This window comes from Tetrao urogallus (assembly GCF_951394365.1).
Source record: "Tetrao urogallus genome assembly, chromosome: 6".
Classification (NCBI taxonomy): Eukaryota; Metazoa; Chordata; class Aves; order Galliformes; family Phasianidae; genus Tetrao; species Tetrao urogallus.
In genome coordinates, this window is record NC_136819.1 from 45,087,853 (window position 1) to 45,111,348 (window position 23,496).

Here is a 23,496-nt window from a genome sequence, read left to right on the forward strand (position 1 = left end):
GATAAATGAAACAACACTGTGGGATAAGTGTACTTTTCTACTTACCCAACAATGAAACCTGAAACTATCTAAAAATTACTTCAACGCCATAGAAACATGGAAACCATAGAAAAGTCTCCCAATTTTAAAAAAAGCCAGAATTATTCCCTCCTCCTGAATGTGCTTTTTGCATACTTGATAATAAATATTCCTAAATTTCATAATATTACACTCACTGTTGGAATAGTACTTTATTGGTTGTAGGATGGTACTAGTTCACATTTAATGAAAGTCATTTTTAAAAATCTTTTTCCTCCTTTGAGTGGAAATGAAACTTGCCCCATAGACAAAAGAATGTCGAAAGAATGCTGAAGTTGTTCTTTAGACCACATTCACAAGAGCTGTTCTTGTCATGCAAATCTCTGAATTACAGTGTTTTGAAACAGGAAATGGGTTGCTTTAATGTATGAAAAAGATCGTGATGGCTCACTTTGAAATAGTCTGAGAAAGGCCAGGGACTTTTTATGAAAGGGAAGCTGAAGACTGGAAAAATATAAGGACTTTATGTCCTTATATAGCCCCAGGATTCTCTTATAAATGTGAACACGGAGATGGGAAGCCCTCGGACTGACCTCACCTCTTGTCCCCTCTAAGCCTAATCACGATATCCTATGTAAACTTTATCTTAAAAGAAAATACTTAAGACAAAACTTGCGCCTGTTACCCAAGTAGGAGCCGGCATCGATTGCACAGCACCTGTCAAGGAATTTCAGTAGAAACAAGGTCATCTGGGCGTTACCATACAGGATGGATTGCTGCAAGAGGATGAGGGTGAGCCCGGACATGAGGCTTCTGACAAGTTTTGTGCAGTCAGGAGGACAGAAGAACACGTTTGGTTATTTGCATTTATTGTGCTGGCAGACTGGAGGGGTTTATATCCTACTGGTTCCGCGTTCTTTGGTGTTTTAAGCTGCCTTCGAGAATCAGTTGATGCCATCTGTCAAGCAGTCTCCTGTACAGCATCATCTTTAACTGTCAAGAAGAGCAAGACGACGCCTGGCACTTTTTAACAGCCTGACCCGTCGCACCGCGGGGCTGCAGCTCCTCCTGCCATCACAACGCAGAAATGCAGGACACATCAGTTGGCAGCCACCCGCCTCCTGCCCGTTTTCCACGTTTGCACGCACATCTCGGGGCTCTGCCCGCCCTGATTGAACTCCCACAACTCGAGAGCCGCGCTGCACCTCAGAGGTGCAGCGACTGCAGCCCTCACGGGCCGCAGCACGGCGCGCAGCCCTGAACAGAAGACCTGCGGTAACCTGGGGGCGGTGCGTGACGAGACTCCCGCCAACATTCACACCCCGCCCCGCCCCTTCTCGACGTGACCACGCCCCCTAAGCGGAGGGGCGGGGCTTGCAGCAACGCGCAGTTTCACGCCTCTCCCGTAGCCTTCTGCGCATGCGCGCGCCGCGGCCCGGAAGGTGGCCACGTCTGCCGGAAGGTGGGCAGCGCCAGGCCGGGGTTTTGCTGTGTCCTGCATGCCGGCCTCCTCTCGCTTCTCTGCTCGGGCTGGGGTTCCTCGCGCTGTGAGGAGGTGAGGCCGGACTGTGCTGAGGCCTCCGCCGCTCCTGAGGGCCGCCGGGTGGGAGAAGGGGCCTGGCGGGGCTGTGGGCCCGGGCGGGGTCGGCCAGCTCGGTTTCTCCTCACGGCCGCTGTGCTGCCCGCTTCCTGCAGGCCTGTCCGTGGTGAAGGGGCCCTGTCGTAGGCTCTGAGTGCCGGGGAGGTGTCGCTATCACCGGGGCACCTCAGGGCAGCGGTTTGTTCTGGGGGTGTTCCTCCCTCTGACCTGGCTGATGGAATCTGCGGGTCAGCCATCTGAGGGATGTTTGCCTCGTGCATCTGTTTCTGTAATATGTTTGTTGACACGTTTTCCTTCTCCACCTGGGTTTGGTTGTTGTCAGACTTTATTTTTTGTTAGTGCTGCAGTGACAGGCTGGATCAGCAGGTGCTGATGCTAGGAGCAGATATGGATTGATGGCAAAGCCATGTGCTTATGTATATTTTCTTAAGAAACTGATTTGGTTTATTTCCATCAGTTATCAACAATGAAATACAAAGCTGGTAGGACAGAAGTGTTAATGTAGTTACAGCAGTAATAAATGAATGCAGCAGTTTTTCAGTAACCCACACTTCTTGTCTTCTCAATGCCTGATTTTCAATTGTTCTCTTTTGCAGCATATGTTCCTGAAATTTTGATGCGGAGTTAACCATCAGACATTTATCATGTCTTGGCTTGCTGATTTGGCTGGAAAGGCAGAGGATCTTCTCAACAGAGTTGATCAAGGGGCTGCATCAGCTCTGAATAAAAAAGACGCAGCAAGCAACGCAGTTTTTGATAGCAAGAATTTGGACTCTGCCAATGAATATTCTGAATTGTCCCAGCATGCCAGAGAACTGAAATATCAGACTTCATCCAAAGCAGCCTACATCTCCTCAGCAGCTGATAACATTAAAAACCAAAAGGCTACAATCTTAGCAGGAACAGCAAATGTTAAACCAGCACGTAGAACAAATTCAGAAGTTGCTTCTTCAGTAGAAAATGTTTCCACATCCAGAGCTTCTTCACATTTTGTGAGGAGAAAAAAGTCTGAACCTGATGATGAGTTGCTGTTTGATTTTCTCAACAGTTCTGAGAAAGAGCCTAATGCAAGGATGGACTCTAAAAAAGAGAAGAGCAAGGCACCTGTTCAAAATCACTCTCGGACTTCAAACATTAGTTCTGTATCTACTAGTACACAGAGTGCAGTGACTACTGAAGATAATTCTGTCAGGAGCAAAAGCAATGGTAGTTTAATATTATTGAATCTAATATATTTTAAACCCTTTTATGTCTAGTGTAAGGCTAGGTAAAGGTTTTTTTTTGTCGCTTCATGAAAGATCTAGTGGCAGCAGTGTGTCACATTTGTGAAGTACAGTATGGTCCTTGCTATTTTTCATCACTGGAATAATCTTAGATACTACAGTAATTTGGCAGGTTATATAACTTGACACTGAAACCCTTTGTGTTCTTTGTCTGCTTCATTGCTACTGCTCACCTCATCCTGCCTGAGTTGTGGCCTGATGCTACATCAGCACCCATGCATCCCCACTTGAAAGTATGGGTTCTGGCACTGCTGCATTTGTTCCCTTGCTTGGGGTTGTTGCCTGTTGTGATGGCACATACGTGAGCAAGTGAGTTTCACTACAGCTGGTAAATGGTTCTGGCTGTTACCCAATGCCCTATCTGATATAATGTGAGCTTCTCTCTGCTCTACCATGCAAGATGGGCAAGCTGTCAAACTTGCTTGGCTTGGACAGTGGGAAAATAGGCATGCTTCTTTTGAGCTACAGGCATGAGAAAGTGAGATAGACAACTTAGTTTTTGCCGGAAGTAGTGCATTGCTGCAGATACCTGAAGTAGTTTCCAGGCCAAGTGGTTAAAAACTCAAGTGTCTACTAAGGAGAATGAAACTCTTAGAAACTTTCATTCTCTATCTGGCTCCCCAGTCTATAGTCTTTCCAATAATGCTATTTCTTCTATAAAATTGAAGCAAATAGTTGTATTCCTAATAGTATAGCTAGAGTATTGTTTGTTCAGTACTTTGTGCATGTAAAGCACTGTGCCAGTTTTTGACTTACAGAATCAGAATCCATAGAGTTGGGAGGTACCTTTAAAGGTCATCTAATCCAACTCACCTGCAATGAATAGAGACATCCACAGCTAGATCAAGTGGTTCAGAGCTTGGTCCAGCCTGATCTTGAAAGTATCCAGGGACAAGTCATCCATCACGTCTCTGGGCAACCTATTCTAGTGCCTCACTACCCTCACTGTAAAAGACTTAACTGCATTAAATATGTTGAAAAGTTGTACAGGTAAAAAGGGGTCATTTCCAGAGATCTAAGTTTTTGTTTTTCTGGGTCTGTAACTTTTCAATAACATTTGACAGCAGTAAGTCAAATATGTTAAACTTAGCTATATGGCAATGTTGTATCTTGATAATTGATGCTCGGGGAACATAGTTATTTTGCTCAGTGTGGTACATTGAATTTTTTTCTGAAGATTTTTCAGTGGAGTTTACATCTTGGAGCTGCTGGGGAAACACATGATTAATATGTAGAGTTTGAGCACACTAGTTTTGAAGTCAATTGTACGTATCAGTCATTTTGATTTCCTGTATAAAAACTGTTGAAATAAATTGTGGTTCGTTAGTTACAGACAAAAGTAATTAATGTTACAGTATGTACATTGCCTTGGATGCAATCCACTGTCTGCTGTAAGTGGCTGCTTTTTTGCCTTATTAGCTTCATTGGACTTTTGAGTTTTCCAGACAAAGGAATGAAGATAGATTGTCTGATAATTTCAAAGTAAATGAATTAAAAGAAAGGAAGTAATACTTCTTAAAAACCTTTAAATAGCAAAGGGATTTGAGAAAACATGAAATAAATTTTTCAGTCACTGCAGTTACTTGTTGGTATGCTGTTAGGAATTCCCAGTCTGCTCCATCTCCTTGATGAGCTCTGCCACATGAGACCTGTTGCAGTGGCAACTAAGAAGGTGGAGCAGATTGGTTGATAATCACAGAGCAAAGAAAATGGTGTTTTGACAGCTGAACTGAAGTCTGGCATTGAATTTGCTGTAATGTGTCCCCATGGATTTTCAACAGTTGTCGATCTGGGGCACATTGAATTCAGAAGGAATGATTTTGCATTGTTTGCTTGGTTGTTCACTGTGTGCTGTGTTGCTTTCTGTCAATACTGGTGCGAATCTTCCAGCTGTCTGCACATAGCAGTCAACACTGCTAGAGTGGCTGCGTTACTTTCAGAGCAGTAATCCAGTACTGTGTGTGTGCTGAGGAAGGCCTGCAGGTTCCCCCTTCCCTGCAAGTGAGTTCTGTTCAGACTACATCAGAAATTCCTAAATTGCTTTTTAAAAGTGAATTTTAAAAGTGTGTTTTGAGAGTTGTTACCGATGCAGAATCATCAGTAAGATGATGTTTCAAGTGAAGATTCTTAAAACACTCTTTTACATAAAGATAGCTGAAACATACAGCTGTGTGGCTGAATTGCATATTTAGGTTTGACATCAAAATTATGTTATATTCCAATATAAGCTGTTTTGTTTGTTTTTTAATTAGATTAAGTGCATTCAACCACTGATACAGACCTACAAATGGTTCGGTCAGTTCTAACTTGCATCTCTCTGTACAGAAACTCCAGACAGCTCAGATTCTGGACAGGCAACCCAAGTGGATGGCACGAAGGATTCATCACTAAGTGCAGTGACTAATCCTGGCCTTTCAGCTAATGATGATGTAAAATCACACGAGCTGTCCAACCTTCGTCTGGAGAATCAGCTGTTGCGAAATGAAGTGCAATCTTTAAATCAAGAAATGGCTTCATTAATTCAGAGATCCAAAGAAACACAAGAAGGTATTGTAGTTTGGAAACTAAACTGTAACATACTTTGAAAATACTGGTAAACTGGGAAGCAATGCTGTTTCTATGCTAGAGTTTTATATTTATAATAAAGTTTTCCTAGATAAATTTGCATGCGTGACTTAAGCAAAATGATTCTTGGTTTTGAAAATGATGAGCTGAGGTAAACTGGAAGTCTTGTTCAACTACAATAATAACATCCATGTTGATGAAGGTGATGTAGTTGAGTTAGTTCCAACGCTTACATCTTAAAACTAGTAAACATTAAGTGTTAAAATATTTTTTTCTGCCTTTTAAAGTTTCTTGCAAAATAGTTATGAGTGACTACCTTTAAGTGCTTGAAATCTGCCTGCTTTCTGTCTGTAGCTAATTGATGGTAAAAATCTCAGATTGATGTTTTTGTATGACTATATTAGCTTTTTTTTTTTCCAAAGCTAAATGAAATAAAATATGACAGATGTGAATATAAAAACAAATAATAAAATACCTAGCAAACTACTTGAGTTAGGCACACAGCTGAGGGACTGTGTCCTTTTTTCTTTTTTTAAAGTAACTGTTTAAGCTGCAGAATTTATTCTCCATTGAAGTTTAGCATGTGAACTTTGATTGAAAACGAAGTCTTGGTAAATATCCAGGTATCATTTTAACACTGTATTTGTCTGCCATTACTTAGTTTGATCTTATTGTTATGTAGTGTTGACTTAGATGCTATCTGCAGAGGTTTCTAAAGGTTTGCTCACACAGGGCTGTTCAGCAGTAGTTCATTGCAAGGATTAAGAGAGATTGTCAGCTGCAAAGCAGAATGAAAATGCACTTTGAGATCATGTGATTTTTTTTCTTTCTTTTTTTTTTTTTTTTAGTATGTCGTGATCTGACAGCCAAAGTCTGGTATTTGTTACTTTTTGATAGCTCATAACGTTTCAGTGTTGCTTCATCTTGGTTGTATTTGATTTCTTCCTTGAGGAAGTGTAGCATGCACATCCTGAGCACTTCAAAAACCTTGTCATGATCTGTTTTTAAAAACTTAAAATGTTTTATATTGTAGAACTGAACAAATCCCGGGAAAGAGTGGAGAAGTGGAATGTTGACCATTCAAAGAATGACAGGATGGTCAGAGAGCTTCGAGCTCGAGTTGATGATCTGACAGAAGCTGTTGGTGCCAAGGATTCCCAGCTAGCTGTGCTCAAAGTACGCTTGCAAGAAGCTGATCAGCTCTTAAGTTCCCGGACAGAAGCTTTGGAAGCATTGCGGAGTGAGAAATCACGGTACTTAATTTCAGACTTCACCACTTTGCAAAAATAGCAGTAAGGTTGAAAATTCAGGGTGGATAGTTTAGTGTCTTTAAGGATAAAGAATGAACTAATGAGGGGAGATGGTATCAAAATTCGAAATATGAACGTTGAAGTTTGCTCTGAGCTCATTACATCACAGCTGGCAGTAGAAACTGGGCAAATGAATAAGAGCAATTATCACCTGGTTATTGAAACAAATTGTATACAATATGTTTATGTTTTTGTCAGAGGCTTGAAGCTTAAGATCTGAAGAAATGTTTCTATCTTGAAAAATACACTTGCTTACTCTCAGATGTAAAGACTTCTTTGTCTTTACATCTGGGACATCCCATCTTTACTGGGACATGAATCTGAAATTGGATACTCCACAGTGGGACTGCAGGAGTTATTAGTGAGCCATGTTCACTAATTTACTGGGTACATTTTCAAGGCTGTTGCTAAAGGTAGTCATATTTCTGCCTTAAAATCATACTGGATTTTTAATTTCAATTAATATGTATATCACTCTTTCAGAATAATACAAGACCACAGCGAAGGGAGCAGTTTGCAAAATCAAGCCCTTCAAACTCTTCAGGATAGGCTGCGTGATGCAGACTCCACACTGAAGCGAGAGCAAGAAAGTTACAAACAAATGCAGGTTAGATGGGAAGACTAAGGAAGAGTTTGACTGCTTGTGAGATCAAATCTGTGAGGTTCTGACTGCTCTCTTTTCCCCTTGACTAGTTCCTGTTCAGGGTACTAAGCACTTGGAAAGATGTGCCTTCTGCTACACTAAGTATCCCTGCAATGCTAGTTTACTTCTTAAATGCCAGTTTGAAAGCTTTATGATTAATTCTTTTGAGAATCGATGCTGAAAAGGAAAATTTTTTCCACTCTGTCTTTTATGTGAAAACATATTTTAAATCAGCAGTCAATTTGATTTTCCATGCCGTATTGTTCCCCACCTGCACCTACAACTTTAATATGTAATCATAAGAATGTTAGACTGGGTGGTCACTTCTGTGGTGAATGTGAAAGCTAATATTGCTAGAGACTTTATGCGTTCTCCATTTAGCTTGGCCTTTATTATGTATAATAACATCTATGAAAACCCTTACTGTTTTTTTTGTTTGTTTGTTTCTCTTCTTTAAACTAAAATACCTTTATGATTGGTTTATTTATTTTTGTTGAAGGATAGCTTGCTTTTTGTTTACCAAACATATGTAAACAAAAGGATCTACTTCTGGTGGCAAAGAAATGCATATTTTTACTGAGTACTCATTTAGTACTTCTTTAAGCTAGCACAATTTCTTTCCACACAGCACTAATGCATATGCAAGTTGGACACAATCCATATGAAGTGTTATTTCAAATGTAGTTGCTTTTACATCCTCTCTTTTTTATTTCTGGGTTAACGTTGTGATTGTGTTTAAACAGAAAATATTGTTTCTTTATTGCTAATAGAATGAGTTCGCAGCACGTCTGAGTAAAATGGAAGCAGAACGTCAGAATTTGGCAGAAGGGGTAACAGTTGCAGAAAGAAAGTATTTAGATGAGAAAAAGCGAGCTGATGAGCTTCAGCAGCAAGTGAAAATAACTAAAAACCAGCTAGAATCTGCAAAACAGGAACTGGCAGACTATAAACAAAAAGCTACTCGCATACTCCAAGTAAGCATTTACTTAAAGGCATTCAGTTTCATTTGTATGCTTGATTTTTACAGGATGTTGTTCTTCAAGTGATTTAATCTATTTTTTTCCATGTGATCTGTAATATATTTTGGGGTAAATCCATAATGATACCTATTTGGAACAGTTACTAGTCTGCATTTTGTACCTCCTATAATTTTCGTTGACAGATTGAGTTAAATAATGAAATGGAAGTTCAGGTCCTGAACAAAAATCCAAGTGAACCACTGCACTTAGTTTATAACATCTGTCATTGTGTTCCCCATCCCAGAGTCTGATCTTAAGCAGATGGATACAAATGTAACCTACAGTTTATCTGCACCCATGTTCTTGTGCCAAGAAAATTGCTATATTCTGCTTGAGTCTGAAGCATAGTGGATGCTTGTGTAAACTGAAGAAGATATTTTTGTATTCTGAAAAGCTGTATGTGATTATATAAGCAATGGCAAAATTGCATATTCTGTGCAGTTATCTACTACTTAAGTTATTAAGGGTACCAATTTGAGTTTTATTTGTAAGAGTAAGCAAACCTTACCTGTTTAGAATAAATCAGTCTTGTCTGATGACATGACTTGAATCATGTTGATGAATGCAAGAAGCATGAGATCAGAAATCAGTTTCAAGCTAACGTTAGGTTAACTTTGTTTAAAAAAAAAAAAAAAAAGTTTATTCTGTTTCCCAGAAGAGATATTGCTGATCTGGGTTTTTATTTGGCTTTGTTGACAGGAGAAAGGATGGACTAAATCTTTGTCTTCAGTGTCTGTATTCTCTCTTACATTAGCTGGAAAGGCAGAATTTTTATCTGTGACATGTTTAACATTCCACACAATTCTGAAGAGTAAAGTTCTACTCTTCCTCTGATAACACAGACTTTCAGTACATCCCGTCTTGTGACACGTGGCAAATCAGAGAAATTATTAGTAGGGAAGCATTTTCCATTTTAAAATGTATAGAGTTATTTTTAACTTGTATGAAAGAACAGATAAAGCAGTTCTTTTACTGTAAGTCTACATAGGAAATTTAGAGCAATTTTTTAATGGGTTTTATTTGAGCCCTTGTGAAATAGTGCTGTCAATAACATTTTGATTTATTATTTCAGTCTAAAGAAAAGCTGATAAACAGCCTAAAAGAAGGCTCTGGTATTGAAGGTCTGGATAGCCAGGCAGCAAGCACAATGGAACTAGAGGAGCTGAGGCACGAGCGTGACACTCAAAGAGAAGAAATACAAAAGCTAATGGGACAAATACAGCAGATGAGAACGGAGCTGCAGGTAGCTATGGTTATGTGCACACCTACATGTAGTTAGCCATACACAAAAGACTTTTTTTGCGTGCTTTAGGGCTGTCACTTCTAATATTTATTTGAACAAGTATTAAAGCCAAGCCAGCTTTTGCTCAGCTGTGGGGTAAATGCTTATAGAGAACCATTTTCTTCTCGTATTTTCTCTCCTGGTGGTGGGAGGAGTATTAGAGTTACCATTTTCTTTTCCCACTCTGCTATGCACTCATTTTGAAACAAGTAATTCTTTCTAAACAAGCCTGGTTACTTCTGTAGATTTTACCTATATCCTTTTCTGCAAGAGCTGCTACTAATCCTTGAAGCAACTGTAATCTGAGTCAGCTGTGGCATAATTGGCTCAACCCAGCAGCTGTGCCGGGTTTGCACAGTTTTAGCATCCAGACAGCAGAAGGGAAAAAGAGATCACTTGAAGGCTTCTCATGTTTACAGATTGCATTTATCTTGTTGATATTGTAATAAAAATATTGTGCATAAAATGAGCAGTTGTCTTTAATTTACCCTCATTTTTCTTGGAATCAGTATTGGAGAAGCAACAGTTTCTGTAGTCACCTATGACAGATTGCAGAACTGTTTGAATGCTAGTGAAATAGTAACATTTCTGTTCATTTCAGGATATGGAGACTCAGCAGGTAAGTGAGGCTGAGTCAGTGAGAGAACAGCTTCAAGACCTACAAGAGCAAATAGCAGCTCATAAAATGGCCAAGCAGGAGGCAGAAGCTGAACTAGAACGGCAGAAGCAGGTAAAGAATGCTTGAAAGCTGATGGGTCTTATTTTAGGCTAATGTTGTCTTCAGCAAAGCATTTGGCTTAATGAGAGAGTTGCTTATGTGGTATTTGAGGGTTTTTTCTTCTAGTAGTCCAAGGAAATTTCCCAAATTTCTGTGAATGTCATAAGGCCGAAGTGCAACCAGTACTAAGCAGTAATCCTGATTAAATACAGATCTCAGCTTTTTTTTAAAGAATAAACAAGACCCTAGAGAGTGAACAAAATTGATAATGATCTTAAATTTTATTTAACAGGGGAACAATCTAGCAACAGGAATGTGGTAATAAATGCATTTATGTCAATAAACTTAATAATAAAGGTTACAATTGTATTTGCTCTGATCAAATTCTATGTAAGATTCCAAACTACTGTATAAGACAAATTGTTAATGAGATAGTAGCAGTGAATTTTGTCAGGTTGTATCATCTTTTTAAGCTGTTCTGTGCTAGAAAGAGGAGAAAAAACTTCACTCTTGTGTGTTGTGTTAACAAACAGAATATTAGGTAGATTGGACCAATGTTTTGCAGCCTATTAAGATGTCCTTTAAAAATAAAAAAGCTCATGTAAGAGTATTAATGAGGAAAGCAGGTGAGTGTACTGTATTTGCTAGGAACAATTTATCTTGTAGGATTATCTGTCCTTTGAGAAATTACATTTGAATTAGATGCTAGCAGCTTGAACTAATTAAAAAGCAGAAGTTGATGTCTGTTTTTGATAGATAGTTGATGGCTATACCAAAGCAGATGGTAAATCATATCACATTACTCCTGCCCTTCGGAGGGGTATATTTTAATTTAATGTTATGTATAGAAGAAGTGAGGTGAAGCCTTTTTTTTTTTTACAAAAAAAAAAACAAAACAAAACAACAGAACAAACCATTATTGGTTGCTACAGAAAATGATATTTCTTTTGATGACATATGAATATGTGTGCTTTCAAAGTAATTGTTTGCAACAGTACTTAATGCAACAGTGGCCTGTTCTACTGGAGAATTGCTGTAACTTGCTGTAAAGTTTCTGAGGTTGACACTGGAAAACGAGAGGTTATTTATTGTATATCTGATGACTTAAAGGAAAAGTATCATCAGCTGTCTTCTGTAGCAGCGTTAGCTGAAGTGGCACAGTGATTTGAAGGCAGTTGTAATTTGAAAGATAAGTATGGTAGGCCTTTCAATAGGAGTTAACATAGCTACTAAATCGTGGGAGTAAGAATACTCACTGTTAGTTTTGCTGTTCAGTAAGTTGTCTCTTGTTAATATTGCTTTTCCTTTTCCCTCTGTTATGCTAATTTATCTTAAAAGTTTAAGGAAGGTCTGTGACATTCACAAAGCTAAAGGGAAATATGCCAAGATTTTTTAAAATTGGAAGATACCCACTTTATTTTGATTTTATGATTGATGGGCTCCTTTAGGAACAGAGATGTCTCTCCCCTTCCTCTTTCTCCTCCTCTCCTCCCCCTGGTATCCCTAATTCTTTAAGTTACACAGTATCATTTAAAGATAGCAATATAATAAACAGGGAGAATATGAGGACAACAAAACAAATCATGTTCCCAGTGGAACTGTGTCAGTATTAGTAAACTGGTCTGGGTAGTATTTACGTGAAGTCAGTCTTCACAGAAGGATTTTATGATCTTCTAGGTTCTGTCTTCATACTCTGCTCTCTTATTTTTTCCCAGTGCTAGCCAGACGCTTCTGGATTATATTAAATGTTAGTTTATATGTGATTATCCTGTGTTACTTACTCTACTGTGTAACTTACCTAATGTGTAACTTGAAATAAGAGAATGTCTTTCAAAGTACTTACATAAGTATGAGAACAAGGTCTTTGATTGTGATGTACTTCATAGGAACTCCGTTACACCGAGGAAGAATTATATCGAACAAAGAATACTTTGCAAAGCAGAATAAAAGACAGAGAGGAAGAAATTCAGAAGCTCAGAAATCAGGTACTGTATTTGTATAAAAAATAAGTACTACATTCACTTACGAAAACAGTGCTGAAAATTATTAATTTGCTTAAACTATACGAAAGACACATAGGAACTGCTACTGAGTTAGCATATGCTTGTTTGCTATGCAAAGTAGAATTTTAAGTGTGGAGAGCACAGGAAAGGAACCATGTAACAGTAAATAGTCTAATTTTTATGATTACACATGCTTTTGTCTTCAGAGAGTAACCTGGGATCCTACTAGACCTGCTGTGTGCTTCATCCTGGAAACTAAACAGCGCCATTGGCGTTTGATCATGACTGTTTCTTCAGAGATTCTTTTAATTGTGCATAGAAACATAAGATGTCCTTCAGACTAGTTAGCCATGTATCCAACAGATAGGTTTTTATCTTGAGTAGTGGCAGTGTGAGCCTGGACACTGTCTTTGCTCACTTGTGCTCTTTCAGCATCTGTGGTTTTCTTAGGTGAATTAGAGACCCTAAGTTCTGTAAGTACGTTTATGGAACTGTTTTTCTTAACTAATCCCTTTTGGAACATTCTGATAGTGTCAGTCCTTAGCAGCCTCCTTGGGCAGACGCTCCTTGTTTGTATTGAGCATTTCCTTCCTCACTTGAAAATATTTTACATGCTCACTTTGTGAAGTTAGAAGTAAGAGGAGATTGATTGTTGTGATTGTCATGCATTTAAACTCAGTTCTGAGACATAGCATTAATTTTTATGATAGAACTTATGTTCATAGCACTAGAAGTGGAAAACATACGCATACGTTTTTAAACAGCTTTCTTGTTTTTCACATGAAAAGTCTTGTTTTAACAACCGTTGTAATTGAGTTTCTTCTTCGTTACATTCACTGGTGATGGTTTGGATATTATTATCCCATAAAAGTCCTGCAAATGTGATAGCTTGTTTCTGGGGACTTAGATTTGGTGAGCGTACCACTTTTGTAATATGTCACATTGGTCAGATTTTGAACATGTTCTAATTTTTCCTTTGTTTTTTAGCTCACAAACAAAGCTCTAAGTAGTAGTAGTCAAACTGAATTAGAAAATCGCCTTCATCAGCTGACAGAAACACTGATTCAGAAGCAGACCATGTTAGAGAGCCTGAGCACAGAGAAAAACTCACTTGTCTATCAACTGGAACGGCTTGAGCATCAGCTGAAGGCTTTCCAAGGCAGTAGTAGTAATGGGCCTTCCATTAACATGGCAGGAATTGATGGTACTGAAGGTAAATAAGGAATGATAACATTTAAAAATTTTCTCTCTGCAATGCAGGTTTCTGTATTTCCTAATACTTTTCTCTGAAGATCTGACTTCATAAAGGAAAAAGAGGAGTCTGAAAACATGGTGCTTATAGCTTTCAGCAGCTGTATCAAAAACAGTTGAATAAAAGCTCCACTTTGTGAATGATAAGTAACCTTAATGAATCCAGTTTAATTCTTAATATTGTGGCACTATTAGAGCAATCTTATTTACAAATCCTGTCAAGGTGGAAATAAATCTGTCTTACTGGGTTCAAACGATGTTAGAAGCAGACAGTATTTGCTGTCTTGTAAAAAAAGTTTTGGGAGGTGAATGTGAACAGTACGCTTCCTTTTGAGTGTTGAACAGAATTTTCCTTTTGGCTTGTTTTTAGTTGCACAAAGGTAGCAGTCTGAGAATCTTATTAAAATAAAGTTGATGCGTATTAAAAGTGTAAATAATATGTAAATATTTGGAGTATACAAGTTAGTATCAGAAATACTGTCAGTTTTACTGTATGAGAAATGCAAGTAAATGGAGAAAAGATGACTATCAAACCCATTATTTTACACTTAATAAAAGAACTCTTATTACTTACTAGAATTCAATACCAAGATGTCCATTCAATTAACTAAAGTAAATTTTTGAATGTACTAAGTTGAATTGATGCTTAAATCAATTGTAAGTTTATCAAGAATCCTTCCCTTACAACACACTTCAAAATAGTAATCAGGTGAATTTGCAATTTTTGTTTTGTCTGTGTGTTTGTTATGAGCTGTAATTTACTTTTTACTTAGACTACAACTAGAAGTGATTTTACAGTAATGAGTCTCTTTTTGTTTCTTCCCTTCAAATAGGTGCTCGTATGCGTAATGTTCCTGTCCTTTTCAGTGATGTGGATACCAACGTAGCAGGAATGTATGGGAGAGTTCGCAAGGCTGCTAGTAGCATAGATCAATTTAGGTGAGAACATGACAAGAAAATGCATCTTCTGGTTTAGGAAGAGATTTTTAATAGTCTGCATTCTGAATTTTCTCACTCATGAATATATGAAGTAAAATTCAGGTCTGAAACAGATGTTTGAGTTTGTGATTAATTAGAATGAGAGGAAGAAGAACTTGCTGCTTAGTGCTGACTTGTGTATTTTGTTTTTCTCTTGTGTAGCATTCGGCTGGGAATCTTTTTAAGGAGGTATCCTATAGCAAGAATATTTGTAATAATATATATGGTAAGCAAGATTTCTTTAAGAATATAATTCAAGTCTTCTTTTGCCAGTTTATGAAGTACAAGTTAAATGTACCGTGTAATTAACAATATTTTTTTTTTTGTAGACTAAATAGTATATACAGAACAGTATTTTGGGATTGTGTTGCTTGCTAGTTCTCAGTTTTTCTCATGAATTCTTAGTATAGAACTCTGAAGGGCAGTTATGTAACTACCTTTTAAAAGAATGTTTAAAGCAAAGTGAGAATGGAAAATAATTCTGTGACCTGCATGCACTGATGTTGGAAAATTGACTTTTTTAATGGGTTTTCTTAATATTTGGCCCTCCACTTTTGTGCAGTAATTAACGATCATGCTACTCGAGTAGCTGAAAAAATGACGTATTTTTGCTAAAATTCAAATAATAGAATCTTAACAGAGTAGGTGATAAAAATTGAGAAAACAAAAAAATTATGGAAATGAGATTCCTTCCTTTACCACTAGAGGGTAGATGTTTGTTACTTGAAATGAACTGTAGCAAGGTAGAACGCAGTCTGCCCTGACTGAAAATGTTTATTGAGTCTTTGAAAGGAGAGGGAATAAGTTGCTTGAGAACACACAATGATTTTTCTGAACAGTCTCTAAGAACAGCTGTCATTATTTCAGTAAGGCAGAGAGATGCATGTAAGTAAAGGAAATGACAAGGTTCCCTTGCAATTTCTTCTTCCAGCCTGTGAAGTACTGGAAGGAACAGGGCTGTTTAATTCCTGACTTCTCCCTTTCTTCCTACTCGTGACTTAGACTTCAGAATATGTGAATAAAATGCTTTCTACTGAGATACTGAAGAATTTTACTGCCTGAGCTACTCAATAACGTTGAACAGAAGCCATATTTTGGGCCTTATTTTTTTCAACTGGAATTTTTGTTATGATTGCTGTGATTTTAATGCTCAGGTTTTGGTTATTATTTTTTAAGGATATTTACCATAGGTATTGTCACTTATCTCTTTTGTTGCACCCCAGCAAAATGTATTCTGTGTAATTCCAGTGAAGTTCAAATGATGATTAACATTTCTGCAGTGTTTATAAAAATGTTACTAAACATCATGTTTGGGTAGGGAGAAGGAAAGTAGAACTCAGAGTTTTACTCTGTCTGGTGTCAGCCAGGTGGCACAGGAGTATCAGCTTATCACTGGACAGGTGATGTAATGTGGTGTCTGTGGGCTGGGCTGGGTATCAAGGAGAACAGCTGGAGCTTCTGCAAGGTGTGCATGGATGGAAAGAAGGTAGAGAGCATAAAGAAGCCTGGATTCTGTGCACTTACTTTTGCTGTTTGTGTAAAATCTAATTTAGCTTTCTGTGAATGGCTTCTTCAGAATCTGACTCAGCATTTCATTAAGCATATAAGAATTAGTTATTAGAAGTAAAAATAGTAGAAATATTTTGCTTAAATATTTTTCATACAATTTTTTTTTTTTCACTTACACTGACAGACTTACATTGCCATAAACAACAACTGTGTGTGCTAAGTTAATTCTTTCTGTTTTCCCAGGCATTGCTTCATCTTTGGGTCATGATTGTTCTGCTTACTTACACACCAGAAATGCATCACGAAAGCCCCAGTGGCAGATAGGCTGAGACACCACCGTGTGCTGTGCTGATGTAACTTGGACTGACGGTGTACGTAGGATAATCAGTCCAGATATGCTGGCAAACTTCCTTATGGTGTTTACAAAGAATGAAAACCATCATGCCTGATTTATCACTACTTTTTAAATACATGTATAATACTATGTAGCTTTACCAATTTACCTGAAAGAGCATCTCTTTGCTGGTGAAATAAAGATATTAAGTTAAGCTAAGTTTAGCCTTTACATTTTACATAAACCTTCTCATGGTTAGTGTAAAAGATTAGCTTGCATCTATAAGAAATGCAAGGACTTCTGAAGTTACAGATAAACAAGGTACAACTAATTTAGGTAATGCAGGATGTGGGCTATGGTCAGATAGCAGACTGTACTTAGCAATTAAATAAACTTTATTCTTTCTGGGTTTCTTTCAGTCTTATTTTGCACTTCTGTTTTTAACTTTGTAAATAGGCTTTTCCTTAATTTGTTAAACTGAAAAAAATGCCTGGATCTGTGCAATATCTTTTTGTAAATACATTGGAAAATAAAACATTATACATTCTTCTTAGCTTTGTAGTGCAACAGGTGAATTCCTGTCAGCTGATTGGTGGGGCTGCCTATTTAAATGTTGTAGTGGAACTTTATCAGAGAGAGACAAATGGTGATTTGAAGAAGGAAGGTCCAAATTCTTCAAGAAAAATGGTGTTTCCTTTCCCACTTGGGATCTCTGTATTTTAACTACGTTTTCTTGTATACCTCTTATTCTATGTCTTAATAAGATCTTATATTCACTGAAATATTTATTTTCTGTAACTTTAGATACCTAAATTAAACTATTTCTGTGATTTTTGTATTATGTCAAAAAATTATCATGTCTAAACACTTCCAAATGTGATGATAAACGCACCTCATCAAATCCTTATTGTAAAACCCATAAGATCAATCCAAAGCTACCGTTCTGTCATTAGGCAGTGGCATCCTTAACTTGTAGTACCACAATACAAGGTCATTTTCTTGTGTGGTGCTCGAAGCTGAGTAATGTGAGGATGACTAATTTGTCACTGATGAGTATAGTTCAGCTCTCACATGACTTGAGCGTGCTAAGCCTTGGTCCTGTACACAGAGCTTGTCATGCTGTCTCCTATGGAAATGTTACAGTGGAAAAATGCCTGATTCAGGGCCTGCAGGGAAACTGGAATGTTTTGGTGGGTTAAATAATAAAAGAGAATTTTCAAAAAAGGTGTCCCTACCCTCTGTGATATTTGCTGTGCTTTTTTCAATCCCTGCTGCCTCTTTTCAGTTCTGATGCAAGAGGCACTCTTGGACACAGGGAAGAACAGATTGCTATAGGAGGAAATCGAGGACAGACATTTGTAAAACCTTTTTCTGCGTATGTAGATATTTGTGGGTTTGTTTTCCTCCTTCAAAAATCACATACAGCAGTCTTTGTCCCTTTTTTTTCCTACTTGTGAAAGAGGAGCGTAGCACTTCGAGGGTGGTACCCCATTATATTTTGCTTTTCAAGAGGTGTGATTTGACCAATCAAACTGAATCAGGATGTTCCCACCTTGTGAGAAAGCTGGCAGTTGGCAGGTGATGGTCAGAATTCCATACATGAGGCTGCTCACTGTGGGAGATCACACAGGATGAGAAAACACACTCAGCTGTGCCACTAAAAGCTGTGCTTCTGTAAGTAAACACCTTCACAGATCTGTGTAAATCACAGAGAAGTATGAAAAGCTTTTACAATAGTGTTACCTGCTTCAGAGTTACGCGAGAAACGCAGAGGACTACTCCTTGGTGCTTTCTTTTAGTGTTTTTTTCCCCCGTAATTTCTTTTAATGAGCTACACGTGGTGCAGTGTAAGAATATACAAGATCCTGTAATGGATCCTACCTGTATATAAGCGCCAGGTTTTAAGTCAAAGGTTAAGATGCACTTCCTGCTTGGGATTAAGGCCTGTCCCCATGTCACTTGCCGGCTGTGCTGGGGCATTGGGTCAGAGGTGGTGTAAGGCCGGCAGCCAGCAGCCATTCCTAATGGTGTCAGGAGGCTGCCTGCCTCAACAGATGGCTTTGGCATGAACAAGGAACTTCTGTTAGCCTACATCTTAAGTGATGGAAGGATATCCCAAGCACCGAGCCTTATCTAGGGGCTATCATGTTATGGTGCGCTTAACCCACCGTGACTTCATAGACCTGATCCCTGCACTTGGATTGCTGTATTAGGTCACCCATGTTACTGAGACCCTGCAGAATGGAAGTGAATTTACTGACTGCAGGTAACAAGGGGGGAATTGGTGACTTGCACAGTCACTAATTTACTCACTTCTGATCAGTATGAATGAAACAGATGTTACTTTATATTACATTTCTTTGCCTCCCTTCTTTGCTGGTCAGTTGCAGTTTGCAGTGAATGTGCTGCTGGGTATTTAGCCATAAAAGGCAATTTTAATGAATAACTATTTGCAAATACTGAGGATTATTTAGAATGTCGGTGGTTTTCCTCTGCATTGTCACCTTGGCCTGTGTCCTGTATTTAGAAATCCTTGACTTGGAAGAAGGCTGACAGGTATCACCAAAGTAGAAATGATATCAGATAAATAGCAGCTCACAAAATTACCTGCATGATCACAGAATGGCCAGGGTTGGAAGGGACCTCAAGGATCATGAATCTCCAACCCCCCTGCCACATGCAGGACCACCAACCTCCCCATTTAATACTAGACCAGGCTGCCCAGGGCCCCATCCAGTCTGGCTTTGAACACCCCCAAGGACGGGGCATCCACAACCTCTCTGGGCAGCCTGTTCCAGCACCTCACCATCTCTCTGTAAAGAACTTTCCCCTGACATCCAACCTAAACCTTCCGTTGCTCAACTTAAAACCATTTCCCCTTGATCCTGCAGTTATCAACCCTTGCAAAGAGTTGATTCCCGTCCTGTTTGTAGGCTCCCTTTAGGCACTGAAAGGCTGCAATGAGGTCACCCCGCAGCCTTCTTTTCTCCAGGCTGAACAAGCCCAGCTCCCTCAGCCTGTCCTCTTGGGGGAGGTGCTCCCATCCCCTGATCATCTTCGTGGCCCTCCTCTGGACCCTCTCCAACAGCTCTCTGTCAATGATAGTAACAAGCATCTATGTGTGTGCACTCATATAGCTCATCCTCTTAGATATAATTTCCTTCACATGTGCACTCGTCAATTTAATCTGTATCTTGGAGGGACCTGGAGTTGGGCTTCTGATGGAAATAGACCTTCCACTGGCTTCTGCAAAGAATCTTTGGGGCTCTCCCTATCTAAACTTGCTTCCTGCCAATGTTGCTTGAAATAAATACTTATGCATCAAGAAGTGAGTGCAAGCTAGTCAGCTTTTCAGAGAGCACATACAATGCTACAGGCAGCTCAAGGAAGGTGGGAAACCACAGTCAGTTGGACAGATCCAAGTGAATGAAAGTGAGGAAAACCCTTGGGCTGGGAGCATAGAGACACTTTCTCAAATTGGATGAAAAACAAAGCTGCTGGGTTTGTGAATTACAAGCTCTGTTAATGATGTGATTAGAATTCTGGCAGGTCAGATCTCATGTAAGATACTTCATGTGGGAAAAGATAATAGAGAAGGAATGATATTTCTGTGCAGTGACTTAGACATCTCTCATTAGAGAATCATACGTGGATGGGTTTTCTTCTGAAATCAGCTCTTCCTCATGCCTATACTGAAATGTAAGACTTTTCTGACAGACTTTGCATATACAAATTTTTTGTTTGCATCTTCATGTAAAACTAGGCAAGTTATAGTTTGGGTCCACGTTTGCTCAAGAAAAGCTTGAGCAAGAGTAGGACACAAGCAAGCAGGAGTTTGAACTCTGCTGCAGCAGGTGATGGACACCAGATGTTATGCAAAGACAAGCAGGTGTGCTTGAGAAAGCTGAGAAAATGTTTTCGTTTCCTATAGGCACCAATGCTGTGACTGATCAATTGCAGCAAAATACTTGACATGATATAGGAAAGATATGGGTTTGTAGGGCTGAGATAGACTGAATGTTGGTTTTATGGCTTGGTTTGATTTGGTTTGTTTTTTTGAGGTAAAGGAGTCTGGTTTAGGACTCATGCTGAAGAGGAACCTTATCACAGATAGCACCTTTCCAGTTTTATGCTAATGCACTTGTTTTCTCAAGAGCTTATAAGAAAGTTACCAACTCAACACCAGTGTCTCACAGAAATCTGGAATATATATTATTTGTATGCAAATTCAAGCAGTAATTAAATCCCAAATTACTCTATTTACAAAATTAAGAAGCTTGTTGAAGCATTTGTTTTCATGTCTTTAGTGGCAAGAAAGCATAACAGTTCCCAATTAATGTTTAATTTATAATTAGAAAACATACTCTATTTTCTAATTATGAAAAACAGCAGCATGAGGGTACTGCTGGAGACCCTTGCCTGTCAGCATGGTGTCTCCTGGCAGCATCCCTGGGAGGGAGCCTCATGTTTCCCTCCTACTGCCACAGCTCTACATGCTTTTTCCCTCCCCTCCTCTCCCCACCCCACAGATGCAGCAGATGAAACCAACAGCAGAACTGAGTATTTTTCCAGCTACTTATTCTGATGTTCAAAGCCTTCTGGTACAATAAAGCCAGCCTAACTTGAACTGCATATCGGTTTCTGCAAGTTGGATATGCAGACTGAGGCTTTTCCAAGCAGTACCTCCTAAATGCCTGTTTATGCAACTGAAGGAAAGTGTCTGTGTTATGTTTTTGAGAGCCTTGACTCCTCTGGGCCCTGCTGACTTGGTGGGACATGACTTTGAACATGGTGACATTCAACTGGCCACAAGCTGCTCACACAGGAACTTCTTCAGCCTTTATTTCAGAAGGGCAGCAGAGCTGTGTAATCTCTTGTATCAGTTATACATGACTATCATTAATCCAAGGTTATTGAAAGCATTGGTTTGAACTTCCTGCATCTGCTATTTCACAAGGGTTCATGCAGAGATCAACTATGCAGAAAAAATAGTTTAATAAAAGCAAGCCATACAACTGGCACTTTGTCTAGGGCTGTGTGAGCACAACCATATGGGGCTGTAAACAGTGCAACAAGTTTACCCTTAGAGACATTCAAGGTCAGGCTGGGTGGGGCTCTGAGCTACCTGAAGGACCTGTAGGTGTCCCTGTTCATTGCACAGGCATTGGACAAGATGTCCTTTAAAGGTCCCTTCCAAATCAAATGATTCTATGGTTCCATGACTCTTTATTTTTCATCGATATTGGGTTCAAGTCAGCAGTGGTATAGGAGTATCAATGTCCATGTATTTTTCCCCTGGATTCTTCCAAGCATAGCTGAAAAAATATGTCTGCAGTATCATCTACTTGTAGAAGTTTGATTTCAGTTTTCCTCTATGGTGGGATCAGGACAGCTGTTAGCAATGCACTTCAGTCTGACCTCCATGAGGGAACGTGGCATCCATCCCCAGGTGTCTGGAGATAACTAAGCACAAGGAATTTCCAAACAATGCTCTCTTCCATAAGTTGTGGAAGTACAGTGAAACCAAATCAAACAGCCCAGATTGCAGGCTTTCTTACCTATGGGTATGCTGAGTTCTCTGCAAAAATGCTTGGGTCTATGAAGGGCAGTAATAGCAATCCACAACCTCTGAAGCAGCTCCCTGAACTCTGGAGATAAATGAAGGTGACCCAGTGTTGAGGAGAAGGAGGAGGAGCTTGTCCTTTGCAAGGCTGCAGGGCTCATCTTTCCCAGTGAATTAGGATTAGCTGGGTCTGGCTTTTAGGAGTAGTGTGCCTGTCTAAATTGCTGGTAGGTAATTGATATTTTTCTGTCTAGAATGAGGTAAATGTGCATTTTATCTAGCTAATTAATCTGAGGGATAGAGCTAACATGATTACTGTGTTCTTCTTTCCCTTGCTCCTGTCAATATGGGCATGTGGCATTTGTATATCTGAGCCTTTATTAAACTGCTTTATTTGCAAGCAATCAAACTAGGAATATTATGAGGACATGGATGATTTTGTTTAGCCTGCCACCTTTATACAGAGCTAATAAGCAAGGAAATGGCAGCAGCATTTATTGTCTTCCTATCTCTGTAAACTCCCCTTTATTTAAAAAAACAAAGCTCTTAAATAAGCAAAGAGGAATGGGCTTGGAAAATTCTGTGGACTCCAAGGTTCTTCTCTGCTTTTTCTCTGCAGGAACAAACACCACCAGCTCCTCCTTTCCCACGCGCTGAACTGTTTTATTAATATGTCAGGAAACATGACTCAATCTGTGGCTTTGTCAAGACACAGACAGGAAATTTAGGTGCTTGCATTACCAACTGCTACTGTTTTGTCCCCCTTCTTGACAGTTTAGTGCCTTAGAACAGACTGTTTCTTTGGATATAGTGACTAATAAGACAGTCAAAATTGCCTTGGCATTAAAGATTCTTTGGGAGGATGATGAGTTATCAGCAAAGAAAATTATGCATGTAGTGGAGGGCTAAAGGAAAGAGATAGGAGAGAGTCTCACCTGTAGCTTGGTGATTCAGCTTTGGCCGAAGTCGTCCATAGGCACCCATCCATAGGTACCATTTGTACTGTACTGTTTCGCTTCAAAACTTTGGCCAAGCTGAACATCGATCTGGCAGTGCCTGCCAGCTCTGAGCAGTTGGCAGTTCCTTCCACCTCCTCTGCTGTACTGACCACAAACCCAGGTTTCTGTCTGTGACCCCTTCCAAGTCCTGACATGCTGCTTCATCTGATCGCCTCCTGCTCAACTTCAGTGTTAAGTGTTCACAGTTAGGTAAATTAATTCTGTATTTCAACATCAGAAAGAGAAAATATAGTGGTGCTAGATAGAGCTGGCTGCCTGCCCAGGAAGAGCAGCATCCTCACCCAGTGGTGATGGTCCTTTTGAATTTTCCTGAGGCTTGCAGCTTGTAGAAATAAAAAATAGAATAATAAAATAAAATAGTAGATAATCAAATCATCCCCTGTGGTTCAGCCTTTGCAGAG

The 23,496-nt window shown here is 39.2% G+C and overlaps 1 protein-coding gene across 1 annotated transcript; it reads left to right on the forward strand.

Moving 5' to 3' along the window:
• Positions 1-2,262: 2,262 nt before the first annotated feature.
• On the forward strand, positions 2,263-16,503 carry GOLGA5 (golgin A5; the record flags this gene model as incomplete). Its single annotated transcript, XM_079536823.1, has 12 exons — positions 2,263-2,824; positions 5,227-5,448; positions 6,500-6,719; positions 7,260-7,383; positions 8,190-8,393; positions 9,511-9,681; positions 10,322-10,450; positions 12,325-12,423; positions 13,429-13,654; positions 14,526-14,631; positions 14,833-14,896; positions 16,423-16,503. 12 exons carry the CDS (start codon positions 2,263-2,265, stop codon positions 16,501-16,503), a joined length of 2,208 nt encoding a protein of 735 aa, XP_079392949.1.
• Positions 16,504-23,496: the final 6,993 nt, after the last annotated feature.